The sequence below is a fragment of the Anser cygnoides genome, chromosome 2, assembly GCF_040182565.1.
Source record: "Anser cygnoides isolate HZ-2024a breed goose chromosome 2, Taihu_goose_T2T_genome, whole genome shotgun sequence".
NCBI lineage: Eukaryota > Metazoa > Chordata > Aves > Anseriformes > Anatidae > Anser > Anser cygnoides.
The window spans coordinates 82,505,139-82,522,491 of NC_089874.1; the positions used below are offsets into that span (position 1 = coordinate 82,505,139).

At 39.4% G+C, this 17,353-nt stretch overlaps 1 protein-coding gene across 1 annotated transcript in view; it reads left to right on the forward strand.

The window, feature by feature from the left end:
* The window catches only part of RELCH (RAB11 binding and LisH domain, coiled-coil and HEAT repeat containing), a 75,459-nt gene extending 64,283 nt beyond the window's left edge, over positions 1-11,176 (forward strand). The window contains 7 exon segments of the mRNA XM_066992522.1: positions 739-821; positions 1,772-1,835; positions 3,448-3,586; positions 4,553-4,669; positions 5,103-5,191; positions 8,020-8,090; positions 9,395-11,176. Of these exon segments, the coding sequence (XP_066848623.1) occupies positions 739-821; positions 1,772-1,835; positions 3,448-3,586; positions 4,553-4,669; positions 5,103-5,191; positions 8,020-8,090; positions 9,395-9,515 (684 nt within the window). The 3' untranslated portion in view covers positions 9,516-11,176.
* Positions 11,177-17,353: the final 6,177 nt, after the last annotated feature.

A 17,353-nucleotide genomic window follows, 5' to 3' on the forward strand; every position in this document is an offset into this window, starting at 1 on the left:
CATAAATTTCACTGTGATCTCAGTTTTTAATATTTGGGATGTATTGCGACATATTTTTTAGTACTCAAAAAGACTTGGTGAAATACATTTCATGGTTAAATCAAGGATTATTACCCATTTTCTACCTGTATAGACCAGCAAGTATAACTTGGGTTGTTTCACATACAGACTGCTTAGAAGGCTGTTAAATCTAAAATAAATAATGACTGTGGAAAGCTTAGTGGCCTCTGGGAAGATGCTGTTTGTCACCTTGGTAGAAGTCTGAGAGGTGTCATTCAGTGCTGGAAAACTACATGCATTTGGCCTAACTAAAGAAATCTTACTTTGCATTTGACAGTCACATACTGTAAGAACCACCATTCCATTGAGGTAGAACACTGTTTAGATTAGACTGTCAAATTGGCATCATTTTAGTGTTTTACAAGATTTGAATGATAATGCATAAATTACTTCCTAAACTTTCTAAAGTTTGAGTTTTAAAATAGCTGAAAATAGAGAAAACTACATTGTGTCATGGAATTTGTCAGGTTTGTGCTGATCGCCAGACCACTTCAGCTTTCTTCGTGCCTTTGCATTTATGAAGCACTAGTGTAGCAGTATTTGCTTAGCTTCTAATTTTGGTTTGCTTTTTGTGTTTTTTTCTTTCTCTCTCTTGGTTGTGCCGTTCTTCTTCCCATGATACTGTGCTCGCTATTTCCGTGCATCACCTGTGATAACCCCCCTGCTCCGACCATTCAGCTGTTGGTGAAGGGGGTACATGAAACTCTGGTAGCTCAGAGAGTTGTTCCTGCTCTCATTACTCTCTCCAGTGACCCTGAAATGTAAGTTTCCTGACTGTCTTATGTATCTAGCATCCCTCTTAATAGGAAGAAATAACCATCAGTTCTGTTTGTTATTCTAGCTGAGAGAAAAAAAAAAGGGTATTACTTTTGAACAAATGTAACTTTAAAATCACCTATCTGTAAATAGAAAGGTTTATTGGAACACCTAGAACTAAACAGAATAAAATCGCAGAATACATTTTAAGTAGAAAACTAAATTGATGTCTTTTTTGATTTTTATATTAAATCATAATTTCAGTTTTGACACTTGCTTAAATCATTTCTAGTAGAAAGCTGCATATTAATGTGCTCTGTAATGTTACCAGCTTTACTATTGCAAAATTAAGTATCATATGCAATATTGAAATGTGAAACAGTCTTGGCAGTACCTAATTTCCGGTAGACAACCATAGTACTTCAATTCAATGGACTACATGTAATATAATACTCTGATGTGATATTTCTTTCAAGCTAAGGAGGGATGCTTTGCTAATCTTACTAACAGGTTTATTATCAATAAATGCTAGAGCATGAATAGTGTCTTAATCAGTTTAATATATTGTGTGGGTGACTAAAACAAGATAAACCCCAAGAGTCTGCCTGCCCATCCTCAGTCACAGCTAACCCAGTTCTCCTTCCAGTTTACCAAACCATTTTTTATTGCATGTTGACTGGTTTACAGCTGACTCTTCGAGGCATGAGTGAAGCATTAGTTGACAAGCGGGTTGCTCCGGCCCTTGTAACCTTGTCCAGTGATCCTGAATTGTGAGTTTCAGATTGAGACCTTGAGTTAATCCTGTCTGTCTTTTCTCCTGGTCTGCTTTTTTTGTTTTGTCATTGCTAGAAACTAACGTAATTTAAAGTACTAATTTTTTTAGTTTTGCTCTATTTTTAATTATTTATATTCTTAATGTTGAATAGATCTTAAAGACACCATTTTTCTCTTGTAGCTCAGTGAGGATTGCAACAATTCCTGCTTTTGGGACCATCATGGAAACTGTTACTCAAAGAGAGGTAAGAGTCCTATTGTCAGACTTGGTTTGATAAATCCAATAACTTACTATTAATGAACTTGGAGAAGAAAGGAAAAAAAAAAAACTTCTAAATTATTTCTTCATTGGTTGTTTTCTCTTTTAAAATGCTTTTCAGTTTTTCTGTAGTCATTTTTTTTTGTTCGTTTGTTTCGATTTTTTGTTTGTTTTGCGTGCTATTTTTATACAAAAAAGCAAACCCTCTTTTAACTGAGAAAAACATCTGCTTCTAAATATCAAGCCAAACACTAAAAAAAAAAACAACACAAAAACAGATATGCAAAGGGAGAGGCCTGTGTTAAAAGATGGGAAACCCATGGCTAAAATATGTAAAACGAACAAACATTTTCTAATACAGTTGAGAAATCCAAATCCACTTTTTCCAAATTAAATAGGTGGCTTTACTTTAAAATGATGATCAAAAAGTCATGTTAGGGTTTGGTTACCTCCACATAAATACATTGCACCATTTTAGGTTGCTTAGGATATCGTTGTTGGCTTCCAACTACTTTAGAAGGGCATAAGTCTCTTGTAGTTCCTTCATGTTGCTGGTCCTCTGCAACTGTCTCAGCACGTCGTACCCAAGAAGACATGAAAAGACATCGAAGTGCAGTAAATGAAATGATACTTCAGGACAATGTAGATATGCAATTTCTCCTTGTTTTCTAAATGATGAAACAGTGGTAGTAAATCAGAATTCTGAACAAGACAGCTAGGATTCTGCTCTAATTATAGAAATACTGTATTTTATTTCATGTACTAGTTGTACAATCAAATTTCTTTGTAAAGTCCTCGCAACTTTTTGCAGAGCTTGCATTCTTCCTGTAATTTCAACATACTCTAAAAGAATGCATTTGAGGAAATGTGAGTAAGAAGTCAGTGATGACTCACAAGTACTTGGAAGATGGCTAAGTTACAATTTTGTAGTTTGGATTGCATGTCTATAATCAGTTTGGAAAGAATACGGTTTTGTTACCACACAAAAATGACTGTATTCATTGCACTAATTATAATAAACCTTAGAGAACAAAGGTGGTAGCTCCTTCCAAAATGTATCAGAAAATGTTATTTTAACAACTTTGAGTGCAAATTAAGTATTTGTCATCTTAGACATATTTGTATTTTGTTTCAGTTTTTCTAGCCTTTAGTTGAAGTAATCTTTTTAATTCCATTGCTTTTATGATGCTCATCTATGCATCTGTCTTCTGCAGGAATTTTTTCATCTTATTTAGGTGATATATTACAAAGAAACTAATGTGAACTCAGTTGTATTTAAAAAGAGAAACTCCAAAGATACTAGTAATGAGGGAAATTACAATAGATAAAAATTGTGAGCAAACTTCAGGAGGAGAGACTGGCTACGTGAAAACACCTGCCTATAGTTAAAGATAGATCAGAGTAAAACACTGTTAAGTCTTTAAAATACGGAGCTGTATTAAACAGGTTGGAACATCCTTTCAGAAAAGATTGTAAGTGAGCAGAAGGTCCAAAGTTTATCATATAAAATACAGAAGATTTATAGACGTACTCTGAGCTTAATGTTTCTAACATCTTCATTCTTTGGTGAACTTATTATTTCTCTGGGAACTTTTAAGCTTCTGGAAAGGGTAAAAATGCAGCTGGCATCTTTCCTGGAGGACCCTCAGTATCAAGACCAACATTCTCTACATACAGAAATCATAAAAACGTTTGGAAGAGTTGGACCTAATGCTGAGCCCAGGTTTCGAGATGAATGTAAGTTGCAGTGTTGGGAAGATGAATTCTTCCTCTTCTTGTCCTGAGGCTAATAGTTTGCTGGTTGTGTTGATACTGTCTTTACAAAAAAATCCATGAAAACTCCTATTTTTTAGAGTTTGATGTGTCCCTAGATATTTTTTTGACCTTGCCAATATAATTTTCACTTGACCTCGCGTTGATGTACCTACAGCACATCAGCATGTGGAAATTTAATAATTTCAAAGCTGAAGGGGACTGGTCACAAGAACAAATATGAATTTGCCTTTTCTGAATTACTTAGCATGTAAAATGCCTTCCTCTCACCCCTACCCCCGTCCCCTTCTTCACCCCAATCCCTCTGGCATTATAAATGTCAAGTATTCCACACATCTTAAATGTGAGTGTATCCCAGGTTAACAAGGTAGAGGTTTGGTCTGTTGTTTCTTTTTCATGGCCCAGAAAGGTAAGGCACATAGAAGAGCAAAGTTCATTATTAGATTGTCTTAAAGATGTAAACAAAGCATGAGGAGCGATCATACCAACGGTTGTAGGCATTGAGTTTAGCAGGCTAAATTCACCAGATAAGACTTCCTCTCTAGTCAGTGAAGTTTTCTCATGACATGCAATATCTGTATTGCTAGCTGATGAGCTGTATTTATAAAATAGAAATATACTTTAGACGGCTTTAGCGACAGGGGAATAATAATGTCACAAAATATTTTCTGTAAATTGTTACTGTTCCAAAGGTGGTACTCTGAGGGGCCTTTTTCATTTTAGATGTTCTTACTACACTTTTATTTCACATTGGAATTGGTCAATTACATCTGCATGAGCAGTCCCATCAAAGCCATTATTTGCAGCTCTTATCCCACATTGATGCGTGCTGTTTCAGATGCCTGCGATTGTAACTTAACAACCTCTTAATGCTAAGCAAGTCTATGGAAAGCAATTTCAAATACTTATGGTAGTATTTGCTTTTTGCAGTTGTTATTCCACACTTGCACAAGTTAGCCTTGGTCAACAACCAGCAGTCTGTGGATTCTAAGAGACTGGATATCGCCACCCACCTGTTCGAAGCCTACAGTGCTCTTTCCTGTTGTTGTATCCTTTTTTTTTTTATTTTTAGGGGAAGTTTAGGTGTTAATTCTATTGTGGGTGGAGAAGATTAATATTTGAGAAATAACTAAGTTTGTCTTTGAATGTGTGATCTAAAATATGATCTGCTCAGTATAAAGAGGAGATTTTCACGGAAGGTGGAACTTAAAAATACTTGCAAAAAAATCCCTTGATCTTAACCACTAACTTTAAAAATACATATATATATATGTATGAAAATGGTATTGATGTATGAAATATATGAAGTTAAATGTTTCAAACTTTTTTTTGTTAGTTGTAAGGTAGCAAATGATGTTGTTTCCTGTGTATTGCTGTTGTAGCTTGTCCTTGTGTTTGATAAGACAAAATTGCATAGTATCAGAAGAGAGAATAAAATTGTATAATTTCAAAAGACAATCCTTAACGACACGATTTTTAGTTATTTCAGAGGATTTAATGGTCAATCACTTTTTACCAGGACTTAAGTGTTTACGAAATGACATGGAACATCTCTCACCAGAGCATGAGGTGAGCAGCAACATTTACTGAGTATGAGATACAGGTGGCAGCAAGAGCTGAAATGTAATGATATTTAAAACCAGAAGTAAAGGAAAGCTACTCATGAATAGTATCAAAGTATATAGCATTGAGGATTTGGGGGGAAAGAAATTGGTCCCACAACTTAAAATCTGTAAAATTGATTATATCTTTAGGCTGAGTACCCTGAAGAAAAGTATTGAACTGCAGCTAGTGTCATAGATGTTCACAGACTGAATAAAAAGAAATGTTTTTACCATCTGTTTTTTCATTAAAACAATAATACACTAAAATCCGTGGCCACAGTATGTCCAAGGAAATGGAAGTGAAAATTGGTGGAGTTCAGGAGACAAATGATAAGCAAATTCAGCAGAGAGAAAGGATAAGAAAACATAGTCCTGAAATATGTGGGACGAACTTCATGTCTGGAGCGCGGTTTCCAGTTCTGGACTCCCCAGCAGAGAAGAGAGAGTGTTATACTGGAGAGTCCAATGAAGGGCCAGTGAGATAATGGACCGGAGCATCTCTTCTATGAGGAGGCGTGAAAGAGCTGGAACCGTTCAACCTGGAGAAGAGAAGACTCAGGGGGATCTCATCCATGTGTATAAACACTTGAAGGGAAGCTGCAAAGAGGCTGAGCCAGGCTCTTTGCAGTAGTGCTCAGGGACAGGACAAGAGGCAGTGGGAAAAAAACAGGAACGCAGGAGGTGCCATCTGAACATCAGGAAACACTTTTTTTTACTGTGAGGGTGACCAAGCACTGGTCCTAGAGAGATTGTGGAGTCTTGTACCTTGGAGGTGTGCAAAAACTATCCGGACATGGTCTGGGGCAACGCGCTGTAGGTGGCCCTGATTAAGAAGGCGGGGTTGGACTATATGGTCGCCAGAGGTCCCTTTCAACATCAACCATTCTGTGAGTCCGTGAATCATAAAAAGCAGATTATAATAAGTAGACAGGACAACATGAGAGCTACCAAGATCTTCCATGGTGGATGCTCACAGAAAAGTAGCAAAAGCAAAGAGGTAGCTAGAGAAGCTGACTTGAGAAACTTCAAAGTTTTGGCCATGTGTCTTGGTCTTTTTTGTAAATACTTCAAGAGGATGAACACTAATAGGGATTGGAATACACAGAGATTAATTCAGTAGCTGAAAGTCAGAGAAATAATTCAGTTGCATGCTGGAAAATCTTGACAGTCTGAACGCTTCAAGTGATGGAAGAAAAGATTTAATCTAACTGTGTGAAGAAAGGTCTTTATGAATGTCTTTTCTCAAGGTTAATAGTGTTCTTCAGGGATTGCTTTGTACTTGAGAAAAGTAATTACTGTTCTTTACGTTGGTCAAGTGAGATAATTCAGCTAGACTATATTTTCTAGGAGTCCTGAATTCTTAAACTTGGTAACAAAATCTATTCTGGTTACATTTTTAGTCTAATAACCTATAGTCTAATTCTTGTTTGCTCTGTATTATATCATTTTATATTATTTATCTGTGGAACTGGGGGGGATGTGAATTAATTTGAAGGACTTTCAAACCTTATAAGGAAATAATCTGACTTCAGAGGGCGTTCAGATTGGGACAGTACTGATCTGAGCATCAATCAAAGGCAACTCTGTGTTCAGAGTGAGCTGAGAGGTGTGTTGTGTATTGTGAAGTCCAAGAACATACCTGAAAGGTGCACTAGGCAAAAGTTGGGTTTCATTTTCTTTCTTATGTCGTATTGACTAATGAGATAACTGTTACAAATATTAATACTTCATTTTTGTGTAGTCATTAGTGGAACTCATAAAGTGTAAGGACACTTTCAGTTCTAAATTAAACCAAAAGAGCTTATGTAATTCTCTGTAGCCAGAGAAGGAACTGAAGGCTGAAGTAGGCTTAAATAAATAAATAAATGACAGAGGATTGAGAGCGATCTTTATCACATTCTGCCTCACTATGACAGATTGTCTTCAGGCATGATGCCAAATGTTTTATTTTCTTATCCCAAGGGAAACATAAGCTTTAAAATATTTACTCCAACTCCAGTGTGCTAGAAAACTCACTATGGCTTTTACTGCAGAACTGGAATTGCCTTGCCTTGCTCCTTGCCTTGACGTGATGCTTGTAGGCACCATGACAGAGATTTCTAAGACCCAGTCAGTTCTATTGTCAGTCTTTCAAGTGGGGAAGTTTAGTCGTAAATATTCTGCAGAAACCTTTAGTGCTGGAATTGCTAAAGTAAAAGGAAAAAACAAACAAACAAACAAAAAAAAAAAACTTGATCCATAGTAACCCTGGAAGACATCAGTGAAATGATGTATTAAGTTTGCTTTCACATTTCCTTTCCATTAAGTTGTCATCTCTGCACACTACCGTGCTTTTTTCTTTTCTTTCCTTGCTTTTTCTTTCATGCATCATGCTGGTAATTACAAGAATTTTAAAACATACTTGAAAACTAAAGGAAAATACAGGGAAGATGAGCGTTTGTATTAACTGTTAATAAATGTAAGGTTTGAAAAAAAATGGAGATAAGGAGATGCGTAACAGAAGTGAGTTTTGTTTGGCTCTCTTTTAAAAAAAAATAGGAGGGAAGCAGGAGGGACTCTTGAACTCTTGTAACTGGTTCAAAAATCTTTTCTTCCTTAAAGTATTTTGAATGGTTTTGTTGTTTCTACCTCAGGGCATTATCAGATAGTTGCTACTTAAATGCACTTGAAAAACACAGGAGATTCATTTTAAACAGTTCTGCTAGTGTCAAAATTAGTTGGGGAGCAGATTTAGTGTGAAGTGTTGATGTAACAGAAAAAGTATCATGTCTATCTCTTCCTTACTCATTTTAGGTCATTTTAAGCTCCATGATAAAAGAATGTGAACAGAAAGTGGAAAACAAGACCGTCCAAGAACCACAGGGGTAAGGCTTTCATGTCTCTTTTTTTTTCTGTGCCTCCAGCATAATGTTCTGTGGAGGATCTTCCATAATGGTGTCCAAGATTGTGACCAGAAATCCTGCACTGAAGCACATCTTAGGAACTTCAATTCAGTTTTGGTTGTTTCTGTCTCTCTGGTGTAAAACGCAAGGCAACACACTTTTATTTGTATCGTAGTAATGAAGCTCCTGTTTTCCACATGACTTTGTTCTTAGTTTTTGATCCATAGAAGATAGTAATTGAGCTTCTGTCCAGAATCTCAGAAGGCATGAGGTACTTAGCTTAAGTGCTGAGGGCAATGCATGTGGCATGCATCTCACATCCCTCTTTCATGGGGCTGGCCTGCAGGCTGAAGTTCTCATAGTGCTAAAAGCCTGCTCCAGACTGCTGGTTTTGCTTGTATGTGACTACAGCACATGAGAACATCTGTAGCATCATGTAGGTTCAGTATGTTGCTCTTTCTAGTCTGGTTTGTGAAAACTTCGTGGACTCTGCATTGTCTTCCTCAGTATGTATGAAGTAGGAGCGCTCGAGGAAAGGTCGTAGGGGTCACATTCGCAGCCACCAGGAGAAGGCTTCTCTGCCAGGTGAAACCAATAGAGCTGTGCCCAAGGGTGGGTTTTGCAAGAAATGTATGGGGTATCAAAGGAAGACTGAGCAATAAAGATCTTTTGGGAGTTACTAAGTTGACAGACAATGCAAATTCTAAACTCTGCTTAGGCAGAAGCAGTTGGAAAATAAGAGAGTTTTAAGGAGAGGGGCCACCATTTATACTTTCTTTGTTTTTACTCTTCCCTGCATGTCTGCTTATGGTCACTGTCAGAGGCAGGATACATGGGCTAGATTGGTCTAATCCAATACTGTTGTTCTTGTATTAAACAAATGTAATATTGAAGGATAAAGATAGACATTTCTGGTGAGAAGGTAAAGCTGATCTTTCCACAGAGGTATTTGTCACTGTAGCAATCATCAAATATCTAATCAATGCTAGTGTGATGACTTCCAAAGGTGGTAAAAAATAAAATTAAAAATAGTGTGCACGAAAACGTTTTACTACTTTTCACTAGGACTGTTCTAGAGGCCATGATAATTCACTTTATGGTGTTACGTGAATGGTATTATATGTATTTGGGCTTGGTGGTGATGTTTTTTTAATTCCTCATGATAGACTGATCTTTTGTCATCTTGAAACCACTAACATGCAAAGACAATTTAGATGTTTATTAAAGAACAGCACGGTGTTCTTTTTGTTTGTAGTCTTCTGTAACTGAATTTTTGTCTTTCCTAGCTCAATGTCGATTGCTGCGAGCCTTGTGAGTGAGGATACAAAGACCAAGTTTTTGAACAAAATGGGCCAGCTGACTACATCAGGTGCAATGTTGGCTAATGTGTTCCAGAGGAAGAAGTAAGATGGGAAAAGGAGCTCCCAGCTAACACTAAGATGGACCTCACAGAGACTGGTTCCTGTACTTGAAGTACTTGCCTTTTTATTTCTTCTGTCTTATGTTCTTGTAGTATAATTTTATTCTAACCTCCAAAGATATTTGCACTGCTTTTGAATATCGCTGTGTATCTGTTAATTTTGGGTTAACTGTGGTTGATATAAAACTGAAATCATAGTCTGTACCAAGTCCTTGTTCTGTGTTCTTGTCTTTCCAGCATAATTTTTTTTATATAGTGGAAGGGTTTTGTTTTCTGTTTTTGTTTTTTATTATTATTTTCTGACAGGATATCAGCAAATATCTGTATTATACATGGAGCTATTATGACGGTACTTAAAATAATGTAAATTTGAAGTCATTGTCATGAAGTAATAAAAGTGGAGATTACTTATGTATTTAAATTATGAAAGAGTAATGCAGATTTTTTTATTATGTTTCTAAAAAGAAGAGGAGGAGCCACCAGCATTTGTCTGTGCTTCTAGGGTTGTTTTTGTAAGTATTGTGCATCTTGAATCCAGAGGAATTGCAGCATCTAATGTCTAAGACTGCTTGCACTGCATCAGTCTGCAGGGAATGCTCATGTTTCAGATGCTTTATGCTGACATTGTAAATGCTGTACAAAATCCTTCAGATAAAATTCTCACATCTGTTGCGGTTTTTGAGGGATGTTTTGTTTTGTTGGAGTTTTTGTTTTATTTTAAAGCACTTTAACAACTAGTTGCACATCCAGAGGCACATTTGCTGAAGTAAAGGCAAAACGTGATAAATGAAGATTCACAAATGTATAAACTACTACAGGGTCCCGACACAGTTCTGCAGGCAGAGTAACCTTATGCAGGAGAAAGACTGCTTTCGTCTTGCATTCATTGTGCAGTTCTGTGTACAGATTTTGTTGTTTAGCTTGAATCTCAGTTCAAATTTCATTTCAGAGTAGTTGAAATTATAGTAAGGAGTTTTGACATGCAGTTTCTTTCAAGTGTTAGGTAGACTGCATACATACTTTATGAAAAAACATTACAAGGAGTATCTTGTAATGAAGCGTTTTTCTTAGCAAGGAAGCATTAACAACTAAATCCGTTTATTCTTATGCAGCACTTTTCTTTTTCCTTTATGTCAACGTAAGCTTCTGAAAGTAAACTCAAGTGCATGCATAAACTGGTAAGATGTGATAAAATATAAAAGATCAGGCACTCTCTGAGACGACACCATTCAGTTGGAAGCATAAACGTCTTTAAGGATAGGGAAGCAAAGGAGTGAAGGGAGAAATTGCAGTCTCCTGGGACAGGATATGGATGGCAGCGCTTCACGTAGTGCCCTGAGGTGGAAATAATAGAGGTAATTTGAGGCTTCTGACTGCTTTGGTGTCGGTGCCTGTTGGCTCTGCGTATACGGTTGCCTGCCGTGTTTGTGTTGTGACAGGGCCTGCTGCACACTTGCACACTGCCAGTCCCTTTACCCTTCACTGAACCATTTTTCTTGAGATTACAGACAGCTCCATGCCTTCTTGTTGCTTGTTACCATGAAAGTATACTTTTAGCAGACTGACTGTGAAATGGAGACATTCCTGAGGAATGGGAAGTGGTGATGTTCCTCTCTATTGTTCTGTTGTCAATAAAAAGTTTTGTATACCTGCCGTGTCTTGTTACTTCCTCTCTTCTCCAAGAAGATGATCACATCAAAACAGCCCTTATATATATGTTAAATACACAGAAATCCTTTAGCCTTTTTTTTTTCATTATCTGTACAAGTAGTTGCAGTGCCAGAGGTAGCACTGTAGTCCTGAGACCGAAATAATTTTACGGCTGAACTCTTTACAGCAGGGCAGCTGCATTCAGCCTGCCTGTGAGAGTGGTTCATAGCCCCCACTGAACTTCAGCCAGAGTTTGGAAACCTGCTGATCAGCACAAGCCAAAAAGCTGTGACAGCAATTTAACCATGGGTGATTGTGGCATGAGAGTCTCCTTAGTTTATGCGTATAAATGTAATATCTGTAAACTTGCAAAGTTTAGCTTTCGGTAGTCAGCGTTTTACTCCATACTAGCTGATCCAAGGAGGAATTTGACTGAGAAACCCCAGAAAGACCAGCTCCATTGTCATGACCACTGAGCTGAAAAAAGTGAAGGTGAAAAAACATCTTGCAGGTAGTCTCCAGGAGTTTAACCTCCTAAATTTCATGTCTATTTTAGTGTATGTTGGTTGCAGAAGGTTGTGTGGGGGCTTTTTTTTTTTTTTTTTTTCTCCTGGGGGGTAGGGGGGGGAAGGTAGTTGTTTTGGTTTTGTTTTTCCTCCAAACAGTGGCACTATAGCACTCAGGAGTGGGATAGAAAAGAGAACTCTTAAATAAAATTAAAAATGTATTTCCTTTCTTTAAGATTAACTTTTTTCCTTCCTGTTATTATACAAAACAAGTTAAGTGAACCTTTTGGGTGAAAATGCTTCATTAAAACAAGACAGATGGATAGCCAGCATGGAAAGGAATTCATCCTCAAAGACGTATCTTCAATCGCTTATGATTTTGCCAAAATAAGGATTCTGTAAAAAAACAAAATGTTTAAAGACAAAATGTTGAAAGACAAAATTTAAAGGATCAACTCCTGTGCTCTTAAGCAAAGATGATTGATGGGTGGAGGACACATGGCTGCCTGGGTGAGCGTTCATGATCTAAATAAGTTTTGTGTAGATTAGATACAAGTCATTATTTGCATGTACTCTGTTCTGAAAGAGATTGTTTTCTAAACTATAAGGTAAATTAATCTTTCTTTATATTCTAATCAATGAGAATAAAGGGAGTTCTTTGAGAAAAGCAACGCATTCTTCTGTCATTCTCTCCCAGCTTCCCTTTCCATCAAGAAGAGGGAAAAAAATCCTGCTGGTGCTGCTTGTTGTACGTAAAAGTATGGTCTGGTTAGGAGAACTGATAGCAGTATTTGCATGGATTCATGGCTACAGAAAATGGGGAACCTGACACTAATTACTGCAAATTAACATGTTAAGATTGAAAGATAAAAATTACAGGTGAAATATCTCTGGTGAAGAAGGGGGAAGAATTATTGGAATGTACTGGAATTTGTTGCTACATGCAGATAAGATTTAATAATGGTGCAGAAAAAGCAGGAATGTGGAATGTTTCTGTATTCCATGTTGTGATGGTGTTAGTAGGATTTTTCTGTTCTAGGAGTTTTAGTGCAGTTTCTAAAAATGGATATCGCGCTGAAGATGTTTTAAGTACTTTTCTGTATAAAACTTGCTGATGTTGATACTGAAGTAAAGGATGAAAAAGCTTCACGGAGTAGAAAGCCATTAATATGCTGATATAATGGTCTGATTGGCATGGCATTCATCCTAGACAGAATCACAGAATAACTGATGAATTGCAGGATCGCAATAACGTGTCAGGCAACAGCACGTCAAGGAAACTGGTTTGTTGGCTTGCTAAGTGCATTTGGCTGGTATTTGTAGCTAACATTCAGGTCATGAAAAAGATAGGAGTAGCTAGTTTGTTTTAGGCAATGAAATTAGTCAGAGGTATGGAGGATTGTTGTTTTCCCGTACGTTGGCTAGCCAGGTCCTGGATTTCAGTAGTGTATGGTAATATCTCAGGTGTTAACAAATCTCAACAAGTAACCACGAATGAGTAATCATTTTCCAGGGAAACTGTTTCTAAAGTGCTCTGCCTTTACGTTTGATGCTCTCCAGTATTGCAGGTAAGCTGTAAGAAAGGTGGTTCTGCTTACAGAGTTTGTGAAAAGATGTGCAGGTCAGTGGCAAACAGCCTGGTTCTTTGGAGGCGCCTGTACTGTGTACTGAGCTTGAACTTGTGTAATGCTTTCCATACAGTGGAAAGTTTCCTCTGGCTGAAGTTTTCCGGTTTGTAGAAAGTTCGAGCAAGAGCAGTTACACAGTAGAAATCAATGTCTTGAAAATGTGACTTGTGAACCTGGCTGTTTCTTTTCCCAGCACTTGCATTGTATGCACTCCCCCCAGTCTCCCTCATCTTCTGCCCTTGGGGCTGGTCTGTACCCTAACCTGCGAGAGGCACGCTTTGGGACATCAGCATCCCCAGCAGGACATCCTCCAACATTCCCATCCTAGAGGCAGATGCCCTTTTTGAATTCTACTGTTTAAGTCCTTCGCGCATACAAATAGAGCTGTTTGCTGTGTATTTGAGTATGCCCATTCCAAAAATTATGTTGATTGTGATCTTGTGCTGCTATTCTTTTCCCGTTTCCCAAAAGCTGAGAAACTTCTTTCCAGCTGAGGTGGACGCATCACGATGGAGTCCTGCAGTGGTTACAGCAGCTGTAGCCTGTGCCCTGTAGGATCCCTTGTGTCGTTCTGCCAGGCCTGTTACACCTTCCCTTTCAGCATGCTGCGTGGGGACAGGGAAGCGGCAGCTGTAGTTTTTACTAGGCAGCAAGGTTTCATTTCAGCTCGATCCTTTGCTGAGAGATGAATGCCCTCTGTTGATCCAAGGATGAGTCACCTGAGCGTTCTGGTAAATTTTCAAAGACGTTCGTGATAGTTCAGCACGCAGGGTTAGATAACGTGGCAGGGTGGCTCTGTCAAACTGGCGATGGGTGCTGCACAGTGTTTCAAAGAAGTGTTAAGGTGCCGGTCCTCACGGTGGGGTGGGCTGTTGGGTGTTTTGCCAGCCCCAAAGACGCATCTCCAGGCTGCACACAGGTTGGTGTTCTGGGCAGCACAGGGAAAGCTCCCAGGACTGCCGCTGCTGCTCTTGTCCTAAGGATGAACATAGGACTTGAGTCTCGGAGGTCAGCACCAGTGTGAACAAATGTTCAAAGTTAAAAATTCACCACAACGTTTGTATTTCCTTCCACAAGTACGTAGGCATGGTTATCGCCACAGGTGATAACGTCGGTGATAACGTATCAGTTCAATGAGTGCTTGCACATACTTCAAACATTCAGCTTGTTAGCAGTGGCTAGTTGTGCGCTTGCTCCTTTTGAATGCAGCAAACTTCAGGTTTCTGACAGGCATTCTGCTCTGGTACGTTTTTGTGGGATTGTCAGAAGTGTGTTTGGTGTAACCCACACCATATGTGCCTTACAAGCTTCCTTATAGTTGCTCTGTCATGAAAAATACTGTGTGCGTTTGAAAATCTTAGGCAGATTGGGCAATAGTCTGCTGTGGAAATGGGTACTTCAGAGGAAGAAGACAGTTTCAAGTTGACAGTGTTTTTTTTGTATAGATTTTTTGGGGGGTAAATAATGGAATTTTTTAATGGATTTATTTTAATAGCTGGAGACCTAAACTGAAATTAGAGCCCCCTGTGCTAAAGATGTGCAAATAGGTCTTTTTTTCTTTTGCACTGTCAGAAAGCTGCAGACCCTGTACCTTACAGGGGGCTTCTCCCTGCGGTGGGTGGCGAGGCAGCTGGGGCACCCTCTCTCCCTGGCCCCACAACACACTCTCTGCATGGGTTGCTGCTGCCCCAGCAGCTTTGCAGATCCTCTGGGTTTCTCGCTCACCCTGACCCAGCTGGGTGCTCATATTTACAAAGCCTGTATGTAGTTCAGAACCTCAAGTCCTAACCAGCCTTTACTACGTCTAGTGGAAGGAACCCACTGACCTAGATCCAAGGAAAATCCCTCCTTCCATTCCTCTGTCCCTTTGCTGCATGTGAGGCACCTTCACAGCATTTCTGTGCAGCACGGAGAGGCTGAAACAAACCCCTGCCTTTCAGTTTTGCTTCTCTGCTCAGGTTTCCTTTCCATCCTTTCGAAGACCCAGGCTCTTCTAAGACGCAGAGAAGGCATATCTGGGGATGTGAACGTGAGCCTGTTCATGTGTGTAGGTGTTGTTTGCATTCGATCGCTGTATCTACCAAAACAGTCTTTATCTTTGCTTTTCACGTTGAAAATGTCTGAATGACAGGAGTCAAGTTGGCTGGTTGTCTGGGAATTAGTCACTGTTTATCCAAGCTCTGGGAAAAAAGGCGTTTGCACACCAATGCTGAAATGGCCTTATTTTCAGACAGTTATAAAACAATACAGCATTGACTGCTGTACTTCTTTGACGTATTTTTGGCATGCAATTTCTACTTCTCTCTTGCTAGGAAGGAGGTAAGAAGAGATCTGTACTAACAAACCATACCACTGCTAATTTATTGACTGCTCTGATGGTTTGTTTCTGTGGCAGACTTCACAAAGGAAGGGATCCTGATATCAAATAGGGTATTTTGAATATGTCGCACCTGTAAGGCTGCACGTGGTTTTCCATCTCTCTTCTTTAGGAAGAGCATTGCAAAGGATAGCCCAGTCGAGGCTTACACATCACAGTAGTGAATAGAAACAGCAGGCACCCGGATGCCATCAGAAGTTCAAAACTTACAGATTTACAGGTATTTCATCTTTATTCAATGTATGTGTTTTGCAAAGCTAGCTGAAAACAAATACAAAAAACAGTATTCGATAATACAAAATGTATCTTTTCTACAAAATAAAAGCTGACAAACCAGTTTTGGTGTAAATTTTTGGTTTTTACTTGTGCTGCATAGAATTATAAATGCAATAAACGAAAGAGCGTTGATAACACTTTCTTCTATATGTTCTCTAGTTTGTATTTCCAAGCATTTGCATTTCAGTTTCTAACAATCTACTGCAATACATAATTAAGACTATAAAGCACCCAGTAGTGGCTTCTGTGGTTTTTGGCTCAGAAACATAAAATTTAACTCAGAGGAAAACGTCTGAGCTTTCCAAAAGAGGCTGTTTTCAGATAGTGGAAAGAAAAAGAGAAGGAAAAAAAAAAAAAAAAAAAAAAAAGAAATTTCAGCCCGAACAGCAAATACTTCAGGCAAGACTGGGGATCAGAATGTGAAAATAACGAAGCTGCTGTGTAACAGTGAACTGCCTGGAGCGGCTCTGCGCTGAGCAGGGCTGGGCTGTCCTCAGCACCTTCCCAGGCAGAGAGGACAAGGCGTCTAACTGCTGGTGACAGCGAGCTTGCTCCTGTAAATCTGTGGTTAGAGTGAGCAGCTGGTAAATAAACACTGCTCATAGCCTTGGTATTGTGCTAAATGTGAAAAGGGGAAGAGACTTAACAGCTTGTTCTGTTTAAAAAGAAACATTTCCTTGTGTGTCAAATACAAGCACTTCAAAACGCCAGGGCTGTGAGCTGCTGGTGGTGGGGAGGTGGCTCTGGCAGAAGGATCTCCTCTGGTCTCCCCCCAGGAGCAAAAGCCATCCTCAGCAGCTGGGCACCTGTGGTACTGAGGCCTCACGTGCTGCCTTACGAAGCGCCGGGCGAAGGAGGCTTTGTGCGTCACCCTCTGGGCACACCCAGTGCCATGGCCTTCCCCCCGTCTTCGTATTGTTCTGTTCAGCAGAAGAGCTGCGGCCTGGCCAGCCTGTGTGCGTAGAGGCCCTGACTCTTCTGGCAGCTCAGCTGGGCTCTGATCCTATGATTGCAAGCTTTACAGCTCCCTAACAGCCCGCAGCACAGCCCTGGCCTCACTGCCCTTGAGGTGAAGGGGCAGCAGGACCAGCCGCCAGCCCTGGGCCAGGAGAATCACCCCGCGTTTGGCTCCATACCACACTGTGGTGTGGAGCATCAAGCTCATGTCAGGGCGAGCAGTGCAGAGGATGCTGAGAACGTATTAAGTGTAGAAAGGAGCTTTAGAAAGAGTAAACGGGTCTGGCTTCACAGCCTCCAGAAATCATGCAGAGGTAGGGAGAAGATGGCAGCTGTGTTTTGCCACCCGGACAGGTGCCTTGCATTAGCTATCAGAGAAATCCTGGGGCCAGTCCTGCCTTGACTTCTCCTTGGCTCCTTCCAGCAGAAAA